The 23,145-nt window shown below is 27.7% G+C and overlaps 1 protein-coding gene across 1 annotated transcript; it reads right to left on the bottom strand.

Annotated features, from left to right (window-relative positions):
* Positions 1–2,891: 2,891 nt before the first annotated feature.
* K444DRAFT_532860 (FabD/lysophospholipase-like protein) lies at positions 2,892–3,555 on the bottom strand (the record flags this gene model as incomplete). The annotated part of the gene is made up of 3 exons (XM_024875109.1): positions 2,892–2,963; positions 3,018–3,121; positions 3,198–3,555. Coding segments are annotated over 3 exons (534 nt in total), but the record flags the coding sequence as incomplete, so codon positions are not given.
* Between the last annotated feature and the right edge of the window lie 19,590 nt (positions 3,556–23,145).

Below are 23,145 nucleotides of genomic sequence, written 5' to 3'. Positions count from 1 at the left end.
ATAATATTTATTATAAAAGCTTTTATATTATTAGTTATTATCGAAAATCTTTTAATATTAAAACTAATATATTTAATATATTATTAAATATTAGATATATTTAATTTATTAATATAAATTAAATTCATTTTAGAAAATATTATAAATATAATAGATTTAATATAATTTAAAATAATAAGTAAAAGTAATTATATAATCTAATAATACTAATTTTAGACTAATATAATCCCAAATTAAATTAATTATAGAATAATAATAAAGAAATTAAATAATTCTATTTAATTAATTATATAATATATAATTATAAAAAAAGATAAGTTTTTAAAATAATTTTTAATTTTATTAAAATATTTCTATATAGGTCTAAAAATCTTAATATAGTATTTTAGTTATTTAGTTAAGAATATTATATAATTTATTTAGCTTTTTATTTTAGAAATAATTCTCGAAAATAGCCTAAATACCTGAAATAAGAAATAGATATATTAATTATTATATAATAGAATCCCGTAATTTATAGAAAAAAAGTATTAAAGAAATTCAAGTAGTATATTATATTTTAATTATAATATTATTTTAGTTTTATATTATATATAATTAATTTTTACTTCCTAATTAAAATATAATAAAAGCTTTAATTATAAATTATTTCTTTAGAATAATTAAGTCTGTTTTATATTCTTGAATTAAATCGGCTTCCTTTTTTATTAAATATTACAAAAAGGCAAAAAGAGGCATATAGCCGTTTTAGGCCTTAGTAAGGCAAAATTGGAGCCGGCTTCTACTAGTAACATTCTGGTAGCTCGCGTGCCTGGAAGCGAGCTAGGAGTGCTTCTGGATATAACAGAATCCATGGTCGAACCAGTGCCTTAGGAACATAGGCAATAAAGCGATATTATTAAAGGGTCAAGGGGGAATTTGATAGCAGTCTGCGATGGGGTTGGTGAACGCTAAGCTGAGACGAGGTAGCGAAGGCGAAAATCGCTAGGAACGTAATATACCGCATATGTATGATCATGATCCTTACAGAATTTCGGATGCCATTTTTTGACATCCCTGTTACAGCATTCAGTTTTTGGCGCTTGCCTAGCTTATAATCTGCTCGACATCGTCAGGAGTGGCATGCAGCCATTTTTGGCTCCCTGCGGAGCCTTGCAACAAACCTGCTCCAGCTAAGCGCAGCGTCAAAATTGACAACCACAAAGATCACTACTCGAAGAAATCTAATACCTTGATAAAATTGATTAACACTAGTGGTGCTTATGGAAAAGAATCCGTGGACCGATATTGGGAATGGAAAAGTGAGACGTCCTAAACAGCCTATAGCAGAAACATTAGTCACGTGTTTACCCTCTGCTCGACGGCCTCGAAAGAAAACGCCATAGAAATTGTCCTTCTCCCCTTTCCGCCTTTGAGAAAATGACACCGCTTCAGCCTTCCCTATCGGACTCGTCCGAGCACGCATCTTCCACCAACCTGTCCAACTTAGACCTCTTCAACGCGTTCTCCCCAAACAGGATCTCGAACTCGTCCGATTCCAAGATCCAAAAATACGTCTGCTGTTTCGGCATCTCGAAACCGTGGCAACTGAAGGCAAGGGTGATATACGTCTCCGCCACGACTTCTGCGTGGCCGATCTTCAAGCTGGTGGGGAACCCGGCGGGAACTAGCTGTGGCTCCATATGCCATTTTTTGACGAACTTCGACGATACGAAGCTAAATTTGGAGTCAAGCTCCAGAAAGGCGACGGCTGATTTCAGGTTGCCTCGGCCGCTTAATTGGGACTCGCTTTGTCGTCTCTGCGCTCCATTGTCAGATGTGGCGCCATGCTTGTCGTGATGGTGGAAGATCACGGATTGGATCACAGAGAGCTTGTTGCTATAATGCGGCCACGTCCACTGGATGGCCAGCTTGCCATCACTCGAGGTTGTTGCTTGGGCACTCCTTGTGGTCACATCTTGATTTTGCGAGCCATCGTTGACGTTCGGGGAAGTTTGTTTGGCTCTTATCTTGTAGAACTCTTCCAACAAGGATGATGTCAGCGGAATAGCTTGAAACTCCGGCGCGAGGACGTCGCCGAGGGCATGACCAAATTCATCCTCCAGCATTCGTTGATATATGGATTCCGGATCAAAGAGAATGACGCCAAGACTCCGTACCTTCTTCTTCGCATGGTCTGCCGCCATATATTCGGCTGTACGATTCCTCATATTTGTGGCTTCTGCGAATTGGTCCAGGGTGATCTGTCCTATGTCGGGGACGTTGAGTCGGAAGTACAGATCTGGGCACTTCAGCCGTTTCATAGCCCTGCCCACGTCGTGGTGAGTCTTGTTACAGCTGGTGGCCACTTCGGAGCAATACTTCCCAACGTCGGCTTGGTGCGCTGCACTTTGACTGAAGAATCGCAGGATCCGCACCCCCAAGCTTGTGATATGCAAGATGCGAGCAGCTTTCTCCACTCCAGTTCCCAGACTGACGATGCAACCCAGATGACGCGCAGGCCAAATGTTCTTAAATTCGACAAGGGCCTCGTAGGATGGGTTATTGGCCGTGGTTCCGCCGTCCCCGAAGGTGGCCAGCTTTGACTCCCCGTTGCGTGGACCCAAGTCAATCTCAATCGGCTCGAAGTACGTGGGTGCCGCCGAAGTCGCTCTCGCAGCTTCCCAGATACGTGCGGGAAACGGGGCAGGCTCAATCGACTGCTCGGGTGTCTTGTAACTTCGCATCAGATATGGCGTTGATCCGTCCGCGTAGTACATCGCGATCACGAATGTCTTACATGCGCCGGGCTCCAGATCCTCCAGTCGCGCATCGGGTTTAAGTCCGAGGCTGGAATTCTTGACAATCTCTTTGATCTTCTCCTCGAGTACCTTGTGGTCATATTTTGCTTCTGGGTTGTTGCTCCTGGAGGTGAAAATAGCTTCAGAAAGCCGGGTATACTGATCAATGGCCTCATCCACGGTCTGCGGGAGAGTATATTAATACGTTAGAACCATTACCTGCAGGCAAGCACTTACGTATCTAAGCCTACCGAGCATCAACGCGATCAATCCTCCAGTGCTGGTCCCGCAAATCAAGTCGAAATAGTCGCACGGTCGAACCGGTTCTGGATTCCCCGCAGCTCTTCTCAAAAAGGTTACTTCTGAACAATATAGAGATGGCCCAATGGGCGATGGCATGAACTTACCCTGACCGACGCTGCTTCTCGCGCCCAACCTCGAGCATAATCTCCTTCAGCATGCACAGAGACGAGATGCCGCGAACCCCGCCGCCGTCGAGACAAAGAATCCTGGCGGGTTTTGTGGGGTCGGAAACTGCGATATCTTCTTCGCCGTCGAACACGAGATCCTCGCCGTCAGTTGACTCCACCCCCAATCCTGGCCTTGTTTCAGAGGGTGCTTCTTCCTCGGACGCGTCCGCATCTGTGGTGGGTTTTTTCCCATCCTCCTGGCCCTCGCTTTCAATGGGACGGGCTATTGAGGGAAATCTTTCTTTCACGTTCACCTTAGTTAATTTATAGGCGAATATAAAGTCACCCTCACCACCGAAAAACATTGACCTCCCAGCATTAGACCCAGTAAGCGTCTTGCATCCCAGCGGACCAACGGAGACTGCTGCTCCCGATACACTGACATTCAATGTGGACATCCGTGCGCCCTTTGCGATCATCAAACCCGTGACGACGTAGATAGGTCGTTGTCTTCTGCCCAGAAAGCCATGGGATTCCTGCAAGTACCGTTGTACGTCCAAGGAATGAGCACATCCGACGATGTAGTTATGGCTCGGCGCAAACTGGAAAGTTTCCAGCTTATCACACTTCAAGCTGTAGTCTGAATTCATGGCTACGCCAGCCGCAGATTTTCCGCCCACATTCGCAGCTAGCCCCGTAGTCGCCAAGAATTTTGTTATAAGACGAGCAGACGGTAGGTCGTCACTGGTCACTCGAGAAGCCGAAAAGTCTCGCTGTTCGATTTTGGAGGTGGCATCTCTTGGTGACTGTGCCCAGGTACCTAACACAGAGCTAGGATCTTCTGGGTCGGCGAGGATCGATCCGATTCCGAGTCGCCCATCTGGAGCATAATCCATGCTACGCATAACAAAGTAATTTTTATCGAGCGACACCATGACGACCCAATTGAATTGGAATGAGCCCAACGTCTTGTTGCACGTGTGATCTTCGCAGTGGCAGGCGGAATCGGAAGAGAAAGAGGCAATAACGAGAATTGCTGAGGCGTGTCGAGGATGACCAGGTGGTGAGAGACGAGCGACTGAATTGTCGATGCTGGCGCCGTTTTAACGCAATCGAGTAGCGTGCGCACGAGCACCTCTCGGCCTTGGCTCCGAGAAGGCTACCAATCATGTCTGCAAAAAAGCATCTGTGAATCCCTGCATGGAGTTAGATCGCATTTGCATAAGAAGGATGGCGTACACAAACTGCGCTTCATGAACAAATGGGAGAGGAGCCGCAAGATATCACCTGGCGTCTGGGAAGTTGCAAGGATAGTCACTGGTACGTACGCCGAAATGCACGAAACAAGCTTGGGGACATGGATAAAAATGGGTTTAAAGACATCGCTGCGGAATTTGCACCGCGATTTGAGAACCTCGCAACATTGGCTCACAAGCTCCGAAATCTCTTCTTTCCAATTAGGGACGGGGCAATCTTTACAGGAGCCTTCCATGATAACGGTATTATATACGACGGGGTGATCAAGGCGTTCAACAGGGTATTTGGCCCTCTGGGGAAAGGGGAGTAGGCAAATGCATAGCGGGGCAAGCACCGGGCATCTGCATTATGAGGCGCATTATTTTTTGCTACAAAAGGGTTTGGGTGGGGTTATGATACTTGGAGATAAAATGCTGCCATAAACGTTCCACACCAAGTCCAGCCATGTCTGAATGCCCACTGACATTCTTGCTGAGCTGCATATCATCACACCGCCCAACATCTCAACCTATGAAACTCGCCCACGAATTATACTTGCAACTTAATCCACCCGAACCCGTTCCTCATCAGTTAGGCGACCATAGTCGGGTCTTGCAACAGGACACTGGGGAAGGGACTTCAGCAAATTCACTTCGACTCTGAAATTTTGCGGTTTGGGTTAACCACGTAAACATTATATCAGAGCCTCGCCTTCCCTAACAAATGTTCTACACATTGTACTACATGAGATGCAACAATCGAAGCACTTTGCTACCAATGCATATGCAAAATGCCGGTTTTAGACATGCATGATGCAACCGAAGCCAAGCGGGTCACCTAATGGACTGCATATGTACTGCCACTAGGCTACAGGCAGCTGCTTCTGCTCACGGATATCCTCTTGCGTCTGCGGAGTGGGCATTGAGGGCGCTCACGCCAACGTCTGCTCCACCATCTTTTTTGCCTCAACCAAAAACTGTCTTTCCTGTTTCAAAAAGAGTTTACCCCTTCCTCTCCCACCACGGGCACCCTGCCCTCCGTATATCTCTGCCTAACTCCCTGCTCTTCCCTTAGCTTGCGATGGCAATGCCCTTTTTTTTGTGCGATCTGCAACAAAACTTTGCTTCTTCCAATCAATTCACTTTCTTCTCTGTCCTCTGACTTATTCTCAGAATCTGCCATCAAAGTGTCCTCAAACTGTCTCAACTTAACCCCATCTGGTCCTAGCATTCTGCAGTCTCTTACTCTGTCCGCTGCCACTGGCTTATACCATGCATGTTGCTTATTCAGTGTGGGCTCCGATAAATTATCGATCGGGATTATTGATTAGTAATCGTTATCGGCTAAGCGATCGATAAACGATCGATATTAATAATTATCATCGATAAAAGTGGGCCCAGCCATTAAGCGAGCCCCATTACAGCTTTCTAGTTCAATTATAAACCGATTAGTATTAAGATTAGTATAAAAGTAGACTATTATTACTATATTATTAGACTTTTTAACTTTCTATTTAATAGTCTATTATATAATATAGACTAGCTAATATTTAATCCAGTTATTAATAATTCTATTAATAAAAGTAGGCCTAGCTAACTATTAAGCAAGCCCTATTACTTTAATAATTTTATTAATAAAAGTGGGCCCAGCCAGCCCTTAAGCAAGCCCTATTACCTCAATAATACTATTAATAAAAGTGGGTCCAGCTAGCTATTAAGCAAGTCTCATTATATAAATATCTCGCTTTCTAGTTTAATTATAAACTAATTAGTATAAAGATTAATATAAAAATAAAGTATTATAAATATACTATTATACTTTCTATTTAATAGTCTATTATATAATATAGACTAGCTAGTATTTAATATATAATATTAAGATTTATATTACTATTTCTTCTAAAAAAGATTAAAATTTTCATATTCTTTTTTATTCTTTCTTTAATATATAATAGTACTTTATTTTCTATTATTTAAATATAGCTTCTAAATCTGCCTTATTAATCTATTAAGCCTTTACTAATATAGACTCGATTTAATTCAAATCTGATTTCAAATAAAGAGAACTTATAAGAACTATTTAGGCTTATACTTATTTCGGGTATTTAGATATAGGAGAACTATTTAAATACTATTATTATTTTCTTTATAAAAAGAAAAATCTATTAAATATTTATTTGACTTTAGTTTCTACTAATTAATATAATTATCTTAAATTAATATATAATACTACTATTAAGAGCAGATCGGAAATTAGTTTACTTTAATTAAAAGTGATTAACTAGTTATAATAGCTTTATTTATAAATAAAGTTATCTAGCTAAATAACTAAAATTAATATATATATCTTTTAATAATATCTTAATTAGATAGTAATTTATAAAGCTTTAATTTCATTAATAATTATCTATAATCTATTTTTTCAAATAATTAAATAACCCGAATTTTTTATTTTTTATTAAATACTTAATCTAGAATCTTAGTTCTTTTTTTTATAACTTACTCTTATATAAGAAAAAAGCTTAGGAAGTACTAGGTTAGCTTAAAGAATATTATATAATAAAAACTCTAGTCTATAATTTCAAGTATTTATTTTATTTTTAATATCTGAACTTTTTTATAAAAATATCTTTTTTTAGGTATTATTATATATTTTATTAAATAATAAAATAAGAATTATATAAAGGCTCTTCTAGCTCTTTATATAATACTAGATTATTTAGAAGAAAACTAATTTACGGTTTTATAACCTATATTTTAAGACTATAATATTACTAAATAACTTAAAGCTATTATTAGTAATAATACTAGTATAAATAGTATATTATATTAAACTATTTAGGCTTATTTACTAAGGAAAAAAGAATTAGAATAAGATACTTTATAATAGCGGGTTTATTATTTAGGATATATTATTAACCTTTCTATATAAGCCTTTTTATTTTATAATATTTTTATAAATAAAGAATTAGAAATACTATAGTACGGCAGGCTATACTCCCCAAAAATCATATTATTTTAGCGGTTTTAAGGTTTAGATTATATAGTAAAGGCCGCGGCCTTTTATATATAACTTGCAGAAATTATATAAGAAAGCTAGTTTTTCTATAGACTTAGAGAATAATTCTTTATAAGAATTTAATTAATTGAGCTTTTATATACTATATACTATTTATACTTTACTATTTATACTTTTAATTTATTATTTTACTATTAAGTCACGTTTTATACTCTAGTATACTTTATATGGGTTTTTGTCTTATTATAGTTTCCCTCCTATAGTACTTAATAAATAAGAGAACTTGAGAGATTTAGAAGCTCTATTAAGTAATAAGAAAAAACAAATAAAATTTCGACTTTTAGAACTATTAGGCTAGCTTTATAATATTATTATATATATTTATTACTTTTCTAGTTAAATTACTAGATTTAAAGCTCTTACTAGAAAAATAATTTCTTTTAATAATTAGATATAATAAAATAGCTAATATATAATACTTAATATTACTTTTTAGTAATATATTTATCTTAATATTTATTATAAGAAGTATCTTATAAATCTAAAATTAGATTACTTTAGTTCGGAAAACTAGAGAAGGCTTCGGATAATTTCTATCTTTTTTAAACTATTTTATAAAGCTATTTTTAAAACTTAAGGAAATACTATAATTATTAATTAAATGCTTTTTATAATAGATATTTTAATTCGAGTATTTAATAGATTACTAGTAAGTAATAATTTTTATACTAATATTTATACTAATCTTTATACTAATCTTTATATTAATCTTTATATTAATCTTTATACTAATTTTTATATTAATCTTTATACTAATTTTTATTACTTGAATTAATAATACTAATTATAGTATAATAAAATATATATATAAATAATAAAAACTTTTATACTCGAATTCGGAAAAAATAAGAAGTCTTTAATATATATTATTATAAGTCTAATAATATATCTCTTTATACTATTACTTTTATACTTTATTCGAATTACTATATAAAATATATTAGAACTAATTAGGAAAAAAAATAAGTTTAGCCTATCTTAATTAAAATTAAAAAGCTTTAGAAGAAATATTAAGATTAGATATTTATCTCTAATAGTTTAATACTAGTTAAGGAAATTAAATAGCTAGTAAAAAAAGAACTAGATAATTTTAATAAGATTACTCAGATATTAGAGAAATATATATAACTAGTAAATTAAGACAAATACAAGAATTATTATTAAAAAAAATTATATAATATTAGAAACTTATTTATACTTTAATAATAGTATTAAGATATATAAAAAAGATATTAGCTAAAGCTCTTATTTCTAGTAATAAGTACTAAAATAAAGCAAATCTTTTTAGGTACTTACTATATAATATTATAGAATAAAACCTAAATAATAGCTAAGACTTTAAAAATAATAAAATACTTAAAATATTAGAAAAAAAGTGGAATTTTAAGTATTTTTATTAATACTAGTAAGAAGTAGTAAAATTAGTATAAAAATTAGTATAATTATAATTATTTTTTTTATAATTTATAACTATTAGTATTTTAAAGATATAGTATTTAGCTAACTACTACTTTTACTAAAGAAGTTTCTCAAATATTATTAAATAGCTATAGTATTTTCTATAATTTATAATTTAGAATTAGATAAAAAGATATATTAATATAAGCTATTCTTTGGCTTCTTTCTAGTATATACTAGTAATATTATTACTTTATAGCCTTTTCGAGATTTAGTAAAGAAATAAAAGCTAGTAATATTTAATTTAGCCTCGAATTCTAGCTATTATATAATAGAACTAGAAAGATTAACTCATTTATTATTTCCCTATATCTAACTAGTTAAGTTTCTCTAAATAGCCTTTTTATCTAATATAAAGAATTTAATAGAACTAATAAGTATAATATAGTTATTATATAATAATTAGTAATTAATATAAAAATAAGTAAAATCTATATCTATTATATAATAATCTAATTTTATAAAATAAGGATCTCTTCTTTTTTTACTAAGTTTTCTATTATATTATAAACTTAATATATTTATATAATTATTTTAATTAGTTTTATACTAATCTTTATACTAATCTAAAAAGAAGTTATATATCTTAGCTAAAGCTCTTTATATTCTATTAGCCTTTTCTTTTATTTTATTCTCTAAAACTTATTTAATTTCTTTCTCTTAATTAAGCTTTTCCTTAGTCTTTTATATTTCCTTAAACTATATATTATTCTCGGAATTATATTTAATGTTTTTTTATACCGGATTACTATTATTCTAAGCTATATATAAGCTACTATACTTATTATAGCCAAATAATTATTTAATTACTTTCTAATTCTTTTTTTATTATTCTCTAAAGCCAAATTAGTATAAAGATTAATATAGAAATATTCTGAAAATACCTTCTTAATTTAATATTTATAATAGACTCTTATATTATTTCCCGCTATTTTAATAGTAAAGTACTTTTATATACTATTAAGCTTACTACTTTATATTTTACTACTATAATTATACCTTAATCTGTTACTTTTACTTTCTTAATCTTAGTATAAATAGGGTCTTTTATAAGAGCTTTATTATACTTATATACTTTTATAATATTTGGGTTTTAAAACAGATTTATTAGTACTTTTCTCTTATAAGTAGTAATATAGATAGATTTAATAAAAGAAGCTAGTTAAGATACTATATTAATATAATATAAGTATAGACTTACCTTAGGCTCTAGAGATAATTTAATAATAATTAGTAATATTTTGCAATTACTAATATATTTAGTATACTAATTATAGTCTATTACTATAGAATATATTATAAGAATAATTTATATAGAGATTAGTAAATTAATTAGTATATTAGAATACTAAATTATAGGTTATAATATAAAGTTATATAGTAATATAATTAAGTAATTAAAAAAAGATTAAAAGATAAGTAAGATAAAATAAAATAAAATTAACTTTATAATATAAAATAATTTATTTTTAAGATATATAAAAAAAATTTTAAGCTATTACTTTACTCTTTTCTATTACTTTACCTTAGCTAATATCTTTCCTTTAATTATACTACTTTAATTCCTTAATTAACCTCTTAATTAACTTCTTCTATAATATATCTCTTAATTTATATTAATTACTATACTAATTAAAATATAGTAATTATAATCTCTAGTTAATTATTTAATTATAGTATAAACTAAGTAAACTAATAGTAAGTATATTACTTTTAAGAAGGCTCTTATAAGCAAGGCTTTAAGAAAGATACTTGGTAGAAAAGGCTATATTTCTGCTATTATATAAAAGAAAAGAAAATATAGATTTAGATCTAGTAATTAGTTAATTAGTAAAAATATTAGTATATCTACTAACTAGATTTATAGCCAAGGCCCTTTAAGAAATCCAAAAATATTAGAGAAGTACTAAGTTATTAATTCTAAAGGTACTATTTTATTAATTAGTAAAAGAGATTTTGGTTTAGAAAAATAGACAAAATATATATATTTAAGCTTTGGCTTTATATACTTTATAAGAGTCTATAGAGGTATTTCTTATTATAGAGTTTAAGTATAAGTCATTTTTCTTAATTATATTAATTTTTATACTAATCTAATTCTAGTAATAAACCTTATAGCCATTTATATAAAGCGAGTTACTATTCAGAAAAAGGATATAAAGCTAGTCTAATAAATGAGATTAGGAATAATGGGTATTAGTAAGGTTAGTAAATGCCTTATAGTAGTACTATAGGGTAATTAGTTTACTTGGGTTACTAGTAAAATAACCAGGTCAGATATTAGGGAATTAATCTTTATATCTAAGGCAAAGTAGTTAGCTAGCTATTAGATTAATAAAGTAATAACTCAAATTATTACTTTTTTAATATATCTCAAATTAGTTATATTCTTTAAAAAACTAGTATAAAGATTAATTAATTAATTAATTAATTAGAACAGAGAATAGGAGGGGCAGATTTTGCCGGGCCCCTTACTGCCTAGAATAATAATTATTACCGATTATCTAATCGTCGCTTATCGAGCTTATCGGAGCCTACACTGTATTTATTCATTCTATTCTAGGTACTATTTAGGTTTAGAGCCGATGATTCCAATTTTGGATCTTCTGCTAATTTTGACACCCTGGTTCCAGCTTTTTGCTCCACTTTTGACCTGTACTTGGTTGGAGTTTGGCTCGGTTCTATAGTAAAGTTCGAAATCAGCGGTGGTAGTGGTAGTTTATTACGCCCGACTAAGCCTAAAAGGCAATACAGTAGAACCTCGATATAACGATCCCTGACATAGCGATATCCTTAGTAATACGATACGGCCTTAAGGTCCCGCACTTTTTTAGCCTTAGGCTTACGATATCCTTGGCATTACGATTATCGTAAGGTTTTTCGGTCCCAACCTTTAATTTTTGGTGGTATATCGTTCTAATTTATCAAGAGAAGGAGCAATTTATCAATGCTCCAGGGCCCTCTGGCACTGGTAGCACAACCTCATAGGCTATCGATCTCACCGAATCACAGCCCCTTGATCTTACCACTCGTTCTCTAGCCCCTGAACAGCCCAAAAGGAGACGGAGGCATGACAGAAGCTGATCGACGAGCGCTACGGAGGTCCTTCCTTATTTATTATATGTGCACGTGATCCTTGATTTAACGATACCTCGGTGTATCGTTAGAAAAAGGCGCTAAAATTGATATCGTTATATCGAGGTTCTACTGTAATGCTATTATGTACATGATCCACTTCTTTCAGAATAACCGATATCTCGTCCAGGCCCATACATATGAATCTTCCAATAATAATCGTACAACGGACACATCTTGTGCCCTGAAACGAAGTGGGAGGGTTTACTCTCCCGACGGGGCGAGCTGCAGGGGGGCCGCCTAGTGGGCCGATAGGCCAGCCGTTAGCGCAGCAGGTCACGGGTTGATTACCAATCATTCTAACAGATCAGTAGCGGAAGAGTTGCTTCATTTTGACTGTAGCAAGTCCCTATACGGGTGCCAGCCTGCGGCTCATACGAAGCCTTCGAAATGAGTTATAACCTTCGGTCAAATTTCGAAGGCAAAGTAATGGAATTTTAACTAAGAAATATTAGAATAGCATGTTAATAAGTGTATCGCCAATGAAATCGACCAAGTTTCAGGAATGGCGCACGGTTAGCGCAGCAGGTCACGGGTTAATTACTAATCAAGGAACGGAATAACCAAAGGCCGAACCTATAGCACTCTCTTCTTTTCGAAGATATAGTTTCTTAAGCAGTAAGTATCTATAAATAGCTATACTTAGTAGAGTTATCTAGTTCGTAACTTATTATATATCTAGTATAGGCAAAAACTACTCAAGCTACTCAAGCTATTCTAGAATAGTCTTAAATAAAATAGAGTAAAGTTTAAGTAATATAATATAGTACTTAAATAGAGTAGAATAGAGTACTACTCTAGAGTAACTTAAGAGTAATTATATACAAGTTATATAAATATAATAAATTAATATTTATTTAATTATTAATAAATAAATAAGATATATATTAAGTAGTACTATATAATTTAAGCTAGAGCTTATATAAGACTACTTAAATACTACTTTTCTTCTATAAAAACCAGATTTTCTACCACGAAATCTTTCTTTTCCTACTTTTTTTCTTTTCTTTTTACTTTTTCTAATTCGTCTTTAAATAACTCTCAGCTTTTTAAATAAGATATTATCTTAATAATACTCTTATTAAATCTATTATATAATTTAAATAATAAAAATACCTTGAGAGAAAAGTTTATTCTTAATAACTAAGGAAATTATATAAATATATTAAAGTTCTAGCTTATTTACTAAGCCTTACTACTACTTAATTAGATAATATAATAGTACTAAACTCGGGCTATTCCGGAGCCTTACCTAATTAGGCTAGTATATTATATATAATATTATATATAGTATTATATATATACTATTTAACTATTCTAGAATATTCTAAAATAATTAAATAGAATATTAAATAGAATATAAGTAGTAAGAAATTTATTTAAATAAAATATAAATAGAACTTACTATTCTATTCTATTTTACTTATTTCCTATATTATATATATTTAATATACTAAGAAAATTAAAATAGTTTACTATTATATTCTAATAGAAATATTCTATTATATATTATAAAAAAGTAATTTATAAGCCTATTTTTAGCTATATAAAAGAAATATATTACTCTTTTTATCTAATAAATTATAAATTTCAATATTATAAAGTAGTTAAAAGAATAAAAAACTATTAGATATCCTTAATATTAATAATTATATATTTTGCTTTATATTAATATAAAATAAAGTAAATTAAAATAAGATATTTTATTATATATTATAAAATAGAATACTTTTCTTTAGTTCGGAAAAGTATAGCTTTATTAGATATACTAATAAAAAAAAGCAGATATAATAAGTTAATAATTTCTTATAATAAAAATAATAGATATTTATTATAAGATATATTATTAGATTAATTAAATTAGTTTTAAAAATAATTATATATTAAAAAAAGAAGTTTTTATTTAAATATATAATAAAAGTATAACTTTATTTTTAGTAGAAATATAGATTAAATATAATTAATATAAATATATTAACTAATTAGAAATTTTAATAGCTTAGTAAAAATAACTAAATATTTAAATAACTAAATTTCTCTAGATCTATAATATAAGTTATAGAAATAAATAAGAGATATATCTCTATTCTAATATAGCTAAATAATTAAATATATTTTATTTTATTTATATAATATTTATTTAGAAATAATAATTAAATAAACTTTATTATATATTCTTATTAGAAAAACAAAATTAATATTAGTATAAGTATTTTATAGCTTTTATAATTTCTATTAATTATATAATTTCTTTTTCCTAATAAATAATAATTCTTTTACCTTTATAATAAACTTATTTCTGAATCTAATTATTTATTTAAATATTTCAAAAAATACAAATATTTTAATTCTAATAATTATATTTTTACTAAAGCCGGAAAAGTAAATTTAATTAATATTAGAAGTATTAGTTTTTAATATTTTCTTTTAAAATATATCTTTTATTCTTCTTTTTTTTTATTATAAGTATTATAAGCTAGAATAATAATAGTAATAGTAATATTTAACTGGAAATTACTAATAATTTATAAAATAAAAGTCTAATTAAAAAAAGTTGCTTTTTAAATAAGAAAACGAGTTTTAATAAATTAGAAAATAAAAATAAAATAAATAAAGAAACTAAAAAAGCAAATAAAGAAGCAAATAAAAATATTAGTTTCTTATTTAAAAAAATATTTTAATTAAAAAATAATTAGAAACTCGGGAATTCTATTAGTTTATTTATAAACTATAATAAAATTATTATTAATATACTAATTATTATTAATATACTAATTATTATTAATATACTAATTATTATTAATATACTAATTATTATTAATATACTAATTATTATTAATATACTAATTTTATTATTAATATACTAATTATTATTAATATACTAATTATATTAATATACTAATTATTATTAATATACTAATTATTATTAATATACTAATTATTATTAATATACTAATTATTATTAATATACTAATTATTATTAATATACTAATTATTAGTATAACTATTTCTTTAGAAATTATATATATAATTACGAGATATAAAATATAAATAATAAGATATAAAATACGAAATATAATTATATAATTTTATATCTTATAAGTAACTTAACTAGTAAACTAGATTTCTTTAAGCTTAATAAATTTAGGAATTATATATTAATATTATAATACTATAATTTCTATTTCTAAATAATAATAATTTTACTAACTAATATAACTAGTATTTCTATATTTATATAATAGTATTATATATTACTAGTAAACTAATACTAATTAGTTTATATATTATAAGAGGGAAACTATAATAAGACAAAAACCCATATAAAGTATACTAGAGTACAAAACGTAACTTAATAGTAAAATAACAAATTAAAAGCATAAATAGTAAAGTATAAATAATATATAATATATAAAAGCTTAATTAATTAAATACTTATAAAGAATTATTCTCTAAGTCTATAGAAAAACTAGCTTTCTTATATAATTTCCGCAAGTTATATATAAAAGGCTATTGCCTTTACTATATAACCTAAACCTTAAAACCGCCAAAATAATATAATTTTTAATAAGTATAGCCTGCTATACTATATCCGACCCCCCATTTATTCGTACTTGTTCCCTAAGCACTAAAAATAATAAAAAAATCCTACTTAGAATCCGAAATAATAAAATATTTAGGATCCTCCTTTATTAGTTAATCTAATTTCTCTTTTATATACCTAAAATAAGACTTATTACCCTTAAATAGTCTTATTTCATACTCCCGAACTTACTTAAAAATAATCCGAACCCGCTTAGCCGCATTCTCACGCCAAATCTAATATAGTTCTTTATATTAATTAGTATTTGCCTTTAACTATTACTTAATTTCTGCCTTTACTATAAGGTATTAAGAAGGCTTATTATAACAAATCATATTATAAATCGCACTAATATACTCTAAATAAATAGCTTCTTCGAATTTTATATTATCCGTAGTATCCTTAAATTAATCTTTAATAAAAGGGGAAAGCTCTAGATAAGAGACTTTAATAACCTTATAGGAAACTCCATTTTTGCATATTCTATCCTTAATAATAACTAGACTTATTAGAATTATAATAAAAGGCCTATTAAATAGCAAATTATTATTAAGCTATTCTTTAACTTATATATTATCCGAGAATTAATACTTTCCCATAATTCCAGACTTATAAATTACCTAGCTAAAAGTATTTATTTATCTAGTTATATAGACTATACTCGAAGTCTTTCCTCCTACTATTTTTAGTAAATACTCGCCTAATTCCTTAGCTACTTCTAGCTCAAATTTATTAGAAATAGAGATATAATTAATATCTTTAAAGAACTTCTTACTAAAAGTAGCGGCCTTCTTATAGTCCGTAAGAAAAATATAGCTAATATTCTAATACTTTTTACTAAGATAAAATTCGCTACTTAAAGCTTTAGTAATAGCCAGATTTTTAGTATTACCTTTATACTAATTATAATTAATATTTCCAGAAGTAAAGTATTAGGCTAGCTAAGGATAAGTAACTAGATAAATAGGATACTTATTTAATATCTCGTAAAATCCGAGTTATATTAATAAATCTACTATTAAAAATTAAAAGGCTAAGATAAAGTAGCTATTACTAAGATCTCTATACTTTAATATATTATTTTTCCGGAAATAGAACTATAATATCTCTATCTCTACTATTAAGAGTTCTTAAATACCAAGCTTCTTAATTTACTTCAGGTAATTCTTCTTATAAATATAGCTATTTATACCCAGATTAGTAGTACTAGACTCAGGAATAGGAACTATAGTATTAAATTAGAGCTATAAATTTAGGCGAAATTAATCGGAAATATAGTACTTATATCTATACTTCTTAATTTCCTAGATCTTAAAAAAGAAATCCCGTATCTCCTTATCTACCCAAGTAATAAAAACATATTTCTTACCTTTAGTAACTTTATAAATCTTAGTAACTAGCTTCAGAGCATCCTTAATTTCTCATATATTAATAAAGAGAGTATTAGTAAGCTACTAAATATATATTATATAGGGAGCTTTAAGGAATTCATTAGTAACCCTATAATATTCTCGCTTATAAATAGGTCCCAAAATACCGCTATATATTTCCTTAAAAATATATTTATTCTACTAAGCAAGCATTAATTTCTATTTAGCTAGTATTTTACAAATATATTTAATATTACTATTAAATTCTCCGGACTTAATATTCTTAGTCTTTTGCTTCTTGGTTCTGAGTATAATTAAGGGAGTCTTTCTAGATAGTATCTTTCTTTTTAAAATAAAGAATTCCTCTTTACTTTCCTCTATTTCACTAACCTTATACTTAGTCTAGCACTCAGATCTCTGCTATTTATTAGAAGTCTTAGGCTTAGCTTACTCTCTATTCTTGCCAGGTTCTTCTTATCTAGTTATACTAGTTCTACTAGTTATACTAGTTCTACTAGTCTCACTAGTTCCACTAGCTTTCTTACTAGGCTTTATTAAATCAGCTTTATTTTTCTTAGCTAGATCCGGTTAAGCTAAAGCTGAAATTATAATAGGGGCCCATTTTTTAGGCTCATCTCAGAAAGCAGGAAAAGGCTCGTTACTATAAGCTCTCTTAATTAGAATTCCAGAAACATTAAAGGTATATTATCTAGCTTTAAGGTTATTAGCTAATAGTAGCTTAAACTTTAATTCTCCAGGTTCCAAAATAGCTTTAGTATACTTAAATGCCTTAGTAATATCTAATTTAGCAAATATACTAGTATTCTAATACTTCTTATCCTTAATACGCTCTAAAGTAGCTTCATTAATTAACTAAATAGCTTTATATACTAAAGCTTTTATTTTAAAGAAAGAGTATAACTTCTTATAGATATTTTTACTAAGGTTATTATAGATATTATTAATATATTAGCTAAAGGCTTTATTATATAGTATAATTCTATTCTGACCCTTAGTTTCCAGACCATTTACTATAGTCTTAATCTTATTAAACTTCTCTTATCTGCCTTTAGAAATACCTTTAATAATATTCTCGAATTTCCTATTATTAGCTTAGTAATTCTTTAGCTTCTTCTTAGTTAATTCCAGTCTAGTTCCGTCTCTAATAAAGGTTTTCTACTTTAAGAGCTTATTATATATACTACTTAGCTTATCTAGGACATTTATATTAAATTCGGTAATTATAGCTATTTTTTCTAGTATTAGCAGGCCTTCTATAACTACCCAAGCTTCTTTAATATTCTAAACTTTAATACTATTAATCTATAGGCTTTTAATAATATTATGGCTTATAAGAACTAGCTACTATACTTTGCTAGCTTAAGGAATCTATACTTTAGCTATTTTATTATTCTTAAAGACATTATAAAGATATTATTAGTATAATAGTTATAGGTTATAAAATTAAAGGTTCTCGAGATTATAAGAATTTCTTTTAAATAATTTCTAAAATAAAAAGTAAATTAGAACAGACTTGGATTATATAAAAGCATTATATATATTCGAGTTTTTCTTTCTTTCTAGTAAGAAAATAAAGCTAAAATAGTAATATATATAATAGGGAAAATAGGTATAATAATTAGGTATATTTAAGGCAATATAGTTACGAATTAAGAATAATTATAAAAGATAAAATATAGAATTAGGCTTTTACTATAAAAAAAAATATAAATATATATATCTAAAGAAATATAATTTAGGAAATAATTAAGGCAAATTAAACTAAATAGTAATAATAAAAAAACAAGAAAATAATATAATAGAAATATAAGTATAATAATTATATTTAAAATATTAGAATATAAAAAGAAATAATAAAAATTTCACGATATAAGTATGCCCTAATCCTTTATTTATTTAGAGATATTTCTATTAACTCAAAGAATAATATAAAAGAAAAGAAATAATATAGGAAATATATAAAAAATAAGGTATATAAGTATACTAAAGATATTAGGAAAATATAAAATAAGTATTAATAGAAAAGAAATTAGAATAATAGAATTAAAAAATAACTCAGAATAAGATATAACTTCTTCCAAAACTAATCCGTATTTATTTAGTACTTATTAAAGTTAATTTTATATAATATAAAACTATTTAGTTAGTTAGGACTTTAAAGTAATATCTATATTTACGAAAATAATACTAAAGGTATTAGGATACGTAAAAAGAAAAACTATAAGATAATATAAATAGGGTTTATAGTACTATTATTAAGTTTAAAATAATTAATATTAAAGTTAATATAAAATATAGAAAGATTAGATATCCTGAATTAGTATTAAGAATATAATATTAAAAATATCTTCTCAATTACTCAGATAATATTTAATAATAGGAAATAGATTAATAGCAAGAAATAGCAAATTATACTAGCTTTTTAAAGAAGTAATTAGTTCCTAGTAATGAAATAATATTATAGTCAGAGAATAAGTTCTATATAAGAGAAGTTTTCTCATATAAAAATAGAAATATATAATATACTAACTAAGCCTCAGTATTAGTTTTAAGTATAGCTATAGTTATATTAAAAAGAAAATAGGTTTTCTAGTATGAAATGGGCTTTAAATAGGTAGATCTAGTTTATCTAATATCTAATAAATTCCCAGAATTATATATTATTAAGTATCTTCGGAAATAACTATTAGGTTTAATAAGGTTTCTCTTTTCTCTTATAGGGCTTCTAGTTTAGCTATTTCGTCTATATATAACTTCTAATTAGAAAGTTTATTTAGATATTATAAGGAAACTTATAATAGTAGTTCAAGTTAAAGTCGAGATCTATAGATATTATAGTCAAGCTTTAGACTAGTATAAGCCGCGAGAATAGCTAGATAAAAGAGTAAGTAAAGCTTTTAAAAGATTTCTAGTTTAGTAAGATATATATAAAAGGCCCCCTTTCTTCTTCTCTTCTCTCCCTATTTCTAAATATAGATACTATCCATTATTATAGTTCGGAATTAAGAGTTTATAAGATAACTTCTTAATCCCCTATTTAATTTTATACTAAAAGAAATACTTTATATTTAATTCCCAAGATCTAATAATAAAATCTCATATATTAAGAATATTATCTAGTAATAATAATTAGATAATAATAAGAAATAAATAATAATAAAACTCGTTTGATTTCCAGAATAATAATCTAATAATAATACTCTCCAAAGATTATAAATAATAATCGAAAAAAAAATTCAAAAGATATATAAGGAATTAAAAGTAATAAGCTTTATTTTAGGTTAAGAAAAGCCCCTATTATTAGATACTTCCTCCCAGTTCTCTATAAAGGAAATATACTTTACTTTCTCTAATTCCGGTAACTCTAGAATATATATAATAATACTAGTAGCTTTCTCGATTTCCTAAGTACTATTTTACTTATAGTACTTTATAATTACTTTCCTTTCTAGTTCTATATCTATTTTAAAATATTTATTTATAGGTATATACTTATTATTAACTTTATCTTTAGGGGAATACCAGAATCTATTTCTTTTAATAAACTACTTAAGTTAATTTCCGGTATATATTCTTTAAAGTATAGTATTATTAAATTCTTCTAGTACGTAATATCCTTTTAGTTAATCCGTATACCTTACTCTATATAGGCCAAGCTAGTAATATAATAGCTTTGTATTTCTTGACTTATTTTAATCTATTAATTTAATATTATATACGAGAACCAGATTCTTTTTGGAAATAGGCTTTAAATAAATCTAGTAGGTAGTATTAAATTACTTCTTTTCCTTTCGGTATCTTTTATCCTTCTTTATTCTGGCTTCTTTAATATCTTTATTTCTTATCTATATTTACTTTATATATATCTCCAGAAGCATTTCTCTATTATAGACTTTATTCTATTCAAGTATTCTCTAGGTTAGAAAGCATGTTTCTATAAGTAATATAGCTTCTTTACTATAGATTATATAAAAAGAAGTAAATCTAGTTAGTTTATATATAGTAACTCGGTTAGTAAATAAAACATATAATAGTAAATCTACCTAAGGCTTCTTTCTATCTATTATAAATATAATAAGTACCTAAATAATTAGTTAATACCCTTTTTTAATTATACTATTTCCTTTAGAATTATAGGCTAAAATAATAATTCTATTAATTCCTAGCTTATTAAGTTCTTAAATTACTATTTCTTTAAATTCCGATCCGCTATTTACTTTAAGCTAGCCAAATAAACTATACCTATAAATAATTTCTTCCCAAATAAACTTAGTAATTTTCTTACTAGTTAGGTTTTTTAAAGATCTAGCTTTAACCTATCCTAAGAAATTATCTCTAATAATAACTAATAAGTTATATTCTTTATAGTCTAGTAATTTAACTATATTAACCCTAAGGTAATAGAAAAGAAGTATAGCTTTTATTAAATATAGAGCTTCTTCTTATCTTCTTTTACTCTTATACTAATAAACCTTATAAGTATTAATATACTTCCATATATAGTTATAGTAACCTTCCTAGTAATAATAACTAGCTACTAAGCAAAAAGTACTTTCTCTTCTAGTATATCTAATCTTATTATATAGCTTTTTAATAATAATTTCCCTTTATTCTTAATTATTAATAATAAGTTAAGGCAAATATACTTTAGATATAATTCTCTATAATAATTAATCTCTCATACTATAATTTAAAGCTTCCTTACTTAACTTTCGAAACTCGGCCCTAGATATTTCTTCTAGTCTAAAAAGTATTATAAGATATTATATAATATTTTAGTATTATTCGAAATAGCTATTATTTAAGAAATCTAGTAAAATAGTTAGGTTATTAAGTAAAGTATAAGAGTTAGTATTATTATCTATTATTTTACTAGTAATTACATATAAAAGGCCACGGCCTTTATTATATAACTTCCGGATTTTAATATTTTTTAATATTACTAATTCATTTTCAGATATAGTAAGGCTTTAATTATTAATTTCTAATAACTAAATACTATTATTCAAATATCTAATAAAAGTCTTAGAAGTCTAATTTCTCAAAATAATATTATATAACTAAACCGGAACTACTTTTTTTATCTAAATTTTCTGCCTAACAGGCACTATTCTAATAGTATTAAGCTCTATTACTAACTATTTATTAATATTCTCGTTATCTTTAGTATTACCTTCTTATTATAAATATCTTAATAACTTATTAGTAATAATATACTTAGTTCCCTTAATATATTTAACTTTAAAATCAAATAACTAAATTTATACTAGCTAGCAAGTAACTAGAGCTTTAGGAAAATCCGTAACTACTTTGCTTAGTTATATAATAAATATATTAGTATCTAGTTTAAGAATAAAGTAAACTTCATATAACCAGAATTATACTTTCTATAAATACTTTACTAGCCTTTGGTATTCTCTCTTAGTAGTATTATATCTCTACTTAGTATTATTTCAGATTTTAGACTTATATTATATAACTTTCTTTTTCCCTTTATTATTATATTAACTAAGAGTTCCGCCCTATTTATCTAGGCTAGTATCTATTACTAATATAATTATTCCCTAACCTTCTAATAAATTATAATATAACTTATAAAGTATTAGAGTAATAATAAGCTTTTCCTAAAGAATTTATATAGCTTGCTTTTATTTATTATTCCAGTTCTATATTATACTCTTTCTTATTAAGTAGTAAATAGGTTTAGTAATAATTATAAAGCCTTTAATCCAAATATAATAGTAAATAATAATTCTAATAAATGCCTTACCTTTAGTTATACTATTATAATATTTCTATTTTAAAATCTTAGTAATTCCTGAACTTAAAGGGCTTCTTTCAAGTACTCTATAGATAAAGCTAATAATAATTATACTATTATAATAGAACTATAATTTTTCTCTTATACTAGCTCCGGCTTATTTAACTCTATCTAGGGTTATATCCAGGTTTTAAAAATATTCGAATATAAAATACCGAATTTCAGGTAAAATAAGCTACTTATTATAGTCTATATAAGGTCTCTTAACTCTAATATTATTAATAAATAATATAGTAATTTTGGGAAACAGATT

This window comes from Hyaloscypha bicolor (genome assembly GCF_002865645.1).
Source record: "Hyaloscypha bicolor E unplaced genomic scaffold K444scaffold_107, whole genome shotgun sequence".
Taxonomy (NCBI): Eukaryota; Fungi; Ascomycota; class Leotiomycetes; order Helotiales; family Hyaloscyphaceae; genus Hyaloscypha; species Hyaloscypha bicolor.
The sequence above is the reverse complement of the archived record's forward strand: the minus strand, read 5'-3'. Positions and strand labels throughout refer to the sequence as shown.